Source organism: Vombatus ursinus, unplaced genomic scaffold (genome assembly GCF_900497805.2).
Source record: "Vombatus ursinus unplaced genomic scaffold, bare-nosed wombat genome assembly UNPS02014814.1, whole genome shotgun sequence".
Lineage (NCBI taxonomy): Eukaryota > Metazoa > Chordata > Mammalia > Diprotodontia > Vombatidae > Vombatus > Vombatus ursinus.
This window is the reverse complement of record NW_020954592.1, coordinates 14,530,786-14,539,350: the sequence shown is the minus strand read 5'-3', so window position 1 is coordinate 14,539,350 and position 8,565 is coordinate 14,530,786. Positions and strand designations below refer to the sequence as shown.

The following is an 8,565-nucleotide window of genomic DNA, read 5'->3' as shown; positions in this document are numbered from 1 at the left end:
GATGTTATAGGGATGGTAAATGGCAGAAAAGTGGATCTTGACTTGCAGCTGAGACAAGGGAGAAATGAATCATTATTGTATATGGTGACCCCAAATAGGCTTTGTCTGTAAATGTATGTCCCTTTCTATAGCTCTAATCCCACACTGCCACATTGTAGTCCCACTCTGGCCTCATTGTAGACCGCACAGACCCAACCATAGTTACCTATGTTGTACCTTATGTAGGGGTCACCAAAAATCTTAGCTTACTATGAGGGAAAGTCTCCACAGCCCTAAATTACTAGCTACTAAGCTGCTATAACAGAGCTGCAAGCATTTGGACCACTCTCACTCCCTTCTTGTGTGGTACATAGCAGAGACAGATTCCACTTCCAGGGAGAGAGTATGGTCCTCACACAAAGAGACTGGGCACGTTTCAGTGAAAGTATCTGACTGACACTGTTGCCAGATAAATTGCACCATCTCTGACTATGTAAAGATGACTTTAGGCTTCCTGGATGAATGAATTAAAAAGCATTTATTAAGCACTCATTATATTCTAAGGACTATAAGCAGGAATACAAAATTAAGAGAATCCCTGCCCTCAAGGAACTTACATTCTAATAAAGCTGAGAATTGTCTAGAGTGGAGAGAGTGGTTTGCTTCATAAATGACAGCAAACCTGAGAATTCTCTCTCACTAGGACACAGTAGACCTGGAAAAAATAGCAGTAACAGTAGTATTTATATAGCTCTTTAAGGTTTCTAAAATACTTTAGAAATATTATCTCATTTTATCCTAACAATAACCTTGGGAGGTAGGTAATAGTTATTAGGTGCAATTTGGTATCTGGATTATCCTCATTTTATCAATGAGGAAACAGGCTGAGAGGTTAAGTGACTTGCCCAGGGTCATACAGCTAGTATCTGAAGTAGAATTTGAACTCAGGTCTTCCCAGCTTCAGTGCTGTAGTCACTACTCCACCTTACTCCTCCCCTTCCACTTCCCCTATAAGGCCTGCCTTCCTCAAATCTGTTACTAACTGAATTTCTGGCATGCTGCAGGGGCTTGGGATTGTCAGTTTGGACTACCAGCAGACATGGTGCTTCCATTCCATGGTGGTACCAAGTTTTGGAGACAGCCTGGCTTCAGGGTACTTCCTTGTCCCAGACAATATAGCCCTGCTCTGGTATGAATAGTGTTGAGGAGAAAGAAGCAGGGCACAGAGTGCAGTGGTTTTCACTTTGGTCTGAGAGAGTGTGGTCCTTCTAGTTAACCTGGGAACATCTACTTCCACTGGGAGGGAACACTGCTGAAGCACCTCTTGGCCTCCTTGGACATTCTCAGTTGAGTCCAGCCCATGTCAGAATGGCCTCTCGTTCTAATCCATTACAACTTAAAAATTCCTTCCGAAACATCTTCCTGTTCAAAAGACATCAACTAACTAATAATGTTAATAACTAATTTTTTAAGGGAGGTGAGGGAGAAGAGAGTAAGCATTTTGCACCTGTTATGTGCCAGGCAGTTGGCTAAACACTTTTTACAAATATTATTTCATTTGGTCCTCACACAACTCTATGAGGTAGGTGCTATTACTATCCCCATTTTATAGATGAAGAAACCAAGGCAGACAGAGATTAAATGATTTGCCCAGAGTTACGCTGCTAGTAAGTGTCACGGCTGGATTTGAACTCAGATCTTCCTAAATCCAGGCCCAGTGCTGTGCCTGTGTCACCAGCTGCCTCTAATCTTGATAGGTATTTGATTATGGGCACATTTTATCCCACATTAGGGAAAGTGCTTAACTTTAGACATACAAAAGAAGATGGGGATGTGGCGGTGGGGTAAACAAGATACTATCGAATCATTGTCACCTGAGAGGCCATTAGCAGCATTTATTAGGTACCTAATATATGCCAGATAGCATCATCCTCGGAGTGGGACACCTGGGCTGTCCCACACAATAGGGTTCAATGGCTGGGTATACAAGGGTTAGGTGATTTACAGAGAGAGGAATGGAGGCCTCACTCAGGGGCAGCTCATTGGTTTCCCATGTCTGATGTTCCTAGTAAATAATAGCCTCAGAGTCAGGAAAACCCAGGTTTAAGTCCTGCCTCTGACACTAGCTGACACTAGTGACTCTAAGTCACTCAGCTAACCCTGATGACATAGCCTATTTCATGAAAAGATCATAGATTTAGAGCTAGTAGAAGCCTAAAGGTCATCTAGTTTAGTTGGACAAGTTGTTGTAGTTGAGTTGTGTCCAACTCTTCGTGACTCCATTTGGAATTTTCTTGGCAAAGATGTTAGAGTGGTTTGCCATTTCCTTCTTCAGCTTATTTTACAGATGAGGAAACTGAGGTGAAGAGGGGTTAGTGACTTGTCCAAGGTCACACAACTAGTAAGTGTCTGAGGCTGAATTTGAACTCAGGTCTTCCTGACTGCTGGTCCTTCCCTCTATCCACTGCTCTACCTAGCTACCCTGTTGAGTAAGTACTGATCTGCATTGGTCAGTCAATCAGTCAACAAACATTTATTGATAGTAATAGCTAACACATACATAGTGCTTTGAAGTTTGCCAAGGAAATATATTTTGTTTGATTCCATTTGTATAATGGGCATTGTATTTCTGTATCCAATCCAATAAACATTTATTATGTGCCTTTGTGTCAGGCACAGTGTTAAGCACTGGGGATAAAATTAAGAAAATAAAAGACAGGCCCTGCCCTCAAGGAGCTTACAATCTCAAGGGCAGGAAAGGAGGAAGGAGTTGGGAGAGAGGGATATCAGGGGATATCCTTGGTGGAGGCATTTTGTTCCTTGGAGTTGAAACTAGTCAGAGCAGCAGATTCAGAGTACAGTGAACTCCAAAGGTCTAGTTTCTGCCTCTATAGAGAAAGGCATTGCTTTCTCAGTGGGTAGGGGAAAGGGGAGAGAGAGGGAAAGAATATGGAACTGAAAAAATAAAATCAAACTGAATAATACTTTTTAAAAAGTTTACAAAGCACTTTACATGTGTTAACTCAATTTGGTCCTCACAACAATCCTGTGAGGTAGTTTCTATGGTTTATTCTCATTTTACAGATGAGGAAATTGAGGCACAGAGACATAAGTGACTTGCCCAGGATCACATAGCTAATAATTGTCCTGAGGCAGGATTCAAACTCAGGTTTTCCTTACTGTAAGCCCTGTACTGTACCCACTGTACCACCTAGGTGCCTAGTAAAGGGTGAAGTTCCTCATCAGAAACTCAATACACTCATGACCCTGAACAGGTTGGATTAAAAAAAAAAAAGACATGCCAGATAGTATAACAGTCACTGAGGAGTATACATGCTAAAACAAAAATAACCCCTGCCCTCAAGGAGCATACAAAAACAGCAGAGACCAGGAAAGAGAGTTTGGGTTTCCAGGGAGTTAATGGATCTATAGAGCACTTGATCGTCAAACCTTTCACATTCGCAACAGTGGTATTAATTTGAATATAGTTTCTAGAGTAAGAACCAGAAGAGAAAAGCAGGAGATGAAAGGGTTAAATGTGTGAAGGATGGTAAGGAACCCCCTGGAGTTACAGAAGGGTAGGACAGGTCTGGAAGACTGGACAGCTACTTTGTTCTCAGTTATTTACTACCACAAAAAGTGTTGATGTGAATATTTGGGACTATATGGGATCTTTCTTTCGGTCTTTGACTTCCTTGGGATATATGCCTAGGAGTTGGAAATGTAGGTCAAAGAGTAGAGACATCTTAGCCATTTTTTTGTGTGTGCACAATTCCAAACTCTTTTTCAGAACGTTTGAACCAATTCATAACACCACTACCAATTCACTGCCCCTCCAACATTGACTATTCTAGACTTTTTTCTTCTTTACCAATTGGTTGTGAGGTGAAACCTAAAAGTCATTTTGTTTGCATTTTTGGTATTTTTAGTGATTTGGAAAAATCTTTCCAAAGAGTTGTTAGTAGGGATGGAAACTGGACCTGTGATTCCATTGATACAGGTAACTTCCAGATAAGGAAATGCCCTCTACCAATGTAGTTCCACACTTCTGAAACTGTCTTAGAGAATTAAATGACTTCCCTAGGGTCACACAAGCTGTGCCAGTTAGAGGCAGACCTTAAGCCCAGATTATCCTAGCTCCAAGGCCAGCTATCTACCCACCATATGGCACTGCCTTTAATGGTTGTTAATGGCTTGAATTTTTTCTTCTGAGAACTGCTTGTTCATATCCTTTGACTACTCCTCCGTGGAAAATGGCTCCTGGTCTTATATATTTGTGTGAGTTCCCTTCTTTAAGATTCCTTTTAGTTCTCTCCTTTGGATGGAACTACACTTTGCAACTAGTCCTATACTCCAAATTCTTCCCCTAACATTTTTTTTTTTTTACTCAACATTGCTGAATTTCATAACTTTGTCCTGTAGTTCTCTTTGGGTAGTCATATTGTCCATTAGTCTTTCCTTGATACTGACTCTTCTTCCAAACAGGCTATCTTCTAATTTGACGGAAGAAAAGGCACTACTTCCTGCTATCTCAAGTCTGTGGATACACTTAAAATACTGTGTTCTGCCAATCTCCCTTCCCAGGCCATGGGTAGACAAGACTTCCTCTTCTTTTTCTTCTCATAGCTAGTCCTAGAATAAGCTATTTTTTTTTCTGTAACTGGAATATTTTCCCTCAGTTAGGGAAAGAATGGAACCTGGCTCCTCTCAGCTTATCTTGTAAATCTAAGCAATGGTTTTTCTTCTTAAAAGCAGCCAGAAGCTGTACTCATGACTAAAACGCTAACTTTACCCTCTGGATTCTCCAGCATCCTACTTCAGAGAAATGGAAAGTACATAAAATATCATAGCCTCTCTTTAGAGAACCATATTTTCTGAAGCTGATTAGAAGCTTGTCCATTAAAACTTAAAAAGCACCTCATGGACTGCACAGCTAAACATAACCCTACAACACATTTTGGAACTCTACAATGCTTTTTAACAGGTACCAATACAGTTTATTCTATTCCATGTACGAAGAAATTAGTGTCTGAACATGACAACAAGACAACATAACAATTTTTCCCATATATCTGTGCCCTTGGCTTACTGCCTCTGCTTCTAGGGTAGTTAAAGTCACTGAAAACCCTTCACTGACTTTGATTAAAGGCTTCTGGGAAAATTTGACAGAAAAAAAAGTTTACTAAGTAGAAATCAGCCTGTGAAAAAGCATTTAGGATCGATAGGCATTATTTGTGACAGAAAGTCCCTCTCTGAGGAATTGAGTGACAGTGGGAGTGGGAATTGTGGGCCAGAGAAGAGAGGCACATGAAGGAATACAAGGACAAGGAGTGCCAAGGCCTAGCGCCATTTCCTGATGAAACGATCACTGAATGTTACAAGTCATTGTTGTTCTAATCCACTAATAGGGGCCAAGGGTATTAAATTAAGCTAGACTTTAAGCTCCATGAGAATAGAGACTTATCTTATCTTAAACATCTTTATTTCTCCTCAGTTCCCAGTATAGGACTCTGCACATAGTAGGCATTTAATAAAAATTTGTTGGATTGACTCAATGGCTTTCTGCTCCCATTTTTCAAGAACAGGAGTAACAAGGGACAATTCCAGTCTAATTGTGTTGGAGTGACTGCATGCTCTCCTGCGAGACTTCATAGGTTACCCTTTTCCGTTCTTACCCTCTAATTAGAATGAACACTTTTGTCACTAAAACATCAGAATTCCCAAGCTGAAAAGTGATCCTATATGCAGTTAGTAAAGAAAAAAAGACTGACTCATATATAGTCAGGAGAGAAAACAGAACTCTTGCTATCACAAAAACTTCTCTAGAGTTGAGCCCTCTAAAATGTGTGTGCTTGCAGATGTTATACTGGGGGTTTGGGAAGTATTGTAAGGTGGTTTCATCTACAAGACAATTCCAATGTCACAGTCACAGTGACTGTGTTAGAGGAAAATGTTCCTGCATGTTTTCTTTTTGTTGTTTCTTCCTAATGCACACAGTTCTACAAAACTTTCAGCTCTGTAGTCGGAGTGGTTCATTTGTGTAGGATAACTTCTGATGCTGTTGCAAATTTCACTAGGATTTTACCACATCATCCATTTGTTCCTTTCACCTTGTTCAAGAGTGACTATGGTGTATTTAAAAAAGATGACAGAGATGGAAATAACATTTTATTTCACCAATTCCCTGTTATTCTTCATCCTATTGTTCCCAGATCTTTTACAGGTAGAATGTTGACTAATTTTCTGTGATGTTCTTTAGGTTGCTTCATTTTTTTCCCTCTCCAGACTTCTTTAGTTAAATTGTGATATTCTGATTCTGCTTTAGTCTCCACATAAAAGTGGGATCTGAGGGACCAGTACCCAGAATCAAACCTCGACAATGTGTAGCCTTAAATCTAGAGCACAGACCCTACAAGAAGGTATATATAACCTCTATCAATCATGAATTGCTCACTGGAAACTTCTTTTATTCATACTTGTTGAGATAGCTGGGGGTCTACTCTCCTCCTCCACTGCCTATGAATGTTAAGAGCCCTGACAAAGATTTCAGCTCTGCATGAGGGCCTAACATTGTAGAGACAGTATAAGGAATTTCATTAATTTTGAGATTTGATACTGTTCCTATCAAGTCTATGAACCACATCAAAGGCTGTTAAAAACTCATTAAAGTCAATACTGCCATCTTTGTTGAGATCCATGCTGTTAGCCAGTTGGTCAACATAAGCATCCTCAATGTCAATGTTATAGTGAGAAGAAAAAAGTTTCCACATGGCACGGAATTCTTCCATGGAGATCAGACCTGGGGAGAAAGAAAAAGGATGTGAATTCTCATTTAATGACCCACCACAGGAACAAGCAAGATTTGCACTTTATCATGAAATACATGGAGCCAATTAACAGCTTTATCACATTTCTCACCAACCAACAAATTATAAAGTTCAGGAAAGGGGAAGAGTAATGGAGATCCAGAAGAGTGAAAAAAATAGCCACAATACAATGTGGCCCTCTAGGTCCTCAAGTGTGGCCCTTTGAATGAATCCAAACTTCACAGAACAAATCCCCTTAGTAAAAGGATTTATTCTGTAAAATTTGGACTCAGTCAAAAGGCTGCACCCAAGGACCTAAAAGGCCACATGTGACCTCAAGGCCACAGGTTCCCCACTCCTGGACTAAGAACTATCTTGGGTTTCTGAATCACTGGCCTAACCAAAATTATTTTTAAGAGCAACAAAAGATTGCCATATCTATGTTTTACATTTTAATATGTTGAATAATATTTAGCAGAAAATAGCAATGGGTGAAAAAGATTAGAGGTTTTGTTTCTGAAAAACAGGCTAGCTTTATTTTCTTCTGCCACAGAACTAATTAAAGTAATTGATTTACCTGATTGATCTTTGTCGATGATGTTGAATATGATCTTCAAGTCAGATCTGTATCTGACCAGGGTTTCTACCATCCCTGATTTAGCCTAAAACAAGCATTTTCTAAATTAGTTTTGTGTAAATAAAATCACTTCAGAATAAGCATCAATACCAATAAAGATAGGGATGTCATTAGAACAGGGAATTCTTGAATGTGAAAATTCTATCACTGCAGGTCAGTACTTTCTCTGTGCTAAAAAGTCAAGTGATTTTTCTAGAGTCAACCAGTATGTGTCAGAAGTGGGACTTTAACCTAGTCTTTCTGGCTCTGAGGCCAGCTCTCTAACCATTATGCTGCCTTGAATCATTACTATGTAATGATATTTCAATCATATTATCTTATAGTAACGCCACTGTTAGACACCTCTTTCCCTGCTTCCTCACAATTCCATAAAGAATATTTTTGATATTTCATATAATTTCTGTAGGCACAAGGAAAGCACATCTCCTTTCCTACTTAGCACTATACAAAATTTCAAAAGTATTATAAAGTGACTCTAGTCCAAACCCTTATTTTTATAAGTGAGGAAACTGAGGCCCAGAGAGGTAAAGTCACTTGCACATGGTGACAAAGTGGCCAAACTGGGACTCAAACCCATTTGCCCTGACTCCAAATCCAGAGTCTTTACAATAGCTCTTGAATATGTCAAGCATCTGAAATTTTGTCATTGTGGTAATCTCTTCTACAAAAATGACTGCAATATAATTTAGTAAATAAATAAATTTTAATAATAAATTTTACTGAGTTGCCTGAGGGCCAGATGGGTTAAATGATTTATCTATGGTCACATAGCTAGCAGGTACCATAAGTGATACTTGAACTCAAGTCTTCCCAATTCTAGGTTCAGTATTTTATCCACCATTCTAGGTTTCCTTATTTCTCTTTTCTTTGTTTGTTTGTTTGTTTTTTGTTTTGTTTTAGCAATGGGGGTTAAGTGACTTGCCCAGGGTCACACAGCTAGTAAGTGTTACGTGTCTTGAGGCCAGATTTGAACTCAGGTCCTCCTGAATCCAAGGCCGATGCTCTACTCTAATCACTTCACCACTTAGCTGCTCTGATTTCCTTATTTCTCAAATAGCATAACTAATTACATATTCCCAATAAGCTTTGGAAACCAGTAGTTTTTTTGAGAACAGGATGTCACTCTTTTCCTTAGAGTGTCAT

General features: G+C 39.5%; 1 protein-coding gene across 1 annotated transcript in view; it reads right to left on the bottom strand.

Moving 5' to 3' along the window:
* Positions 1–5,444: 5,444 nt before the first annotated feature.
* The window catches only part of PPEF1 (protein phosphatase with EF-hand domain 1), a 119,536-nt gene continuing 116,415 nt past the window's right edge, over positions 5,445–8,565 (bottom strand). Inside the window, exons 16-17 of the mRNA XM_027835428.1 lie at positions 7,363–7,447; positions 5,445–6,778 (exon numbers count right to left, since the gene is read on the bottom strand). Of these exons, the coding sequence (XP_027691229.1) occupies positions 6,576–6,778; positions 7,363–7,447 (288 nt within the window). The 3' untranslated portion in view covers positions 5,445–6,575. The remainder of the gene's footprint in view (positions 6,779–7,362; positions 7,448–8,565) is intronic.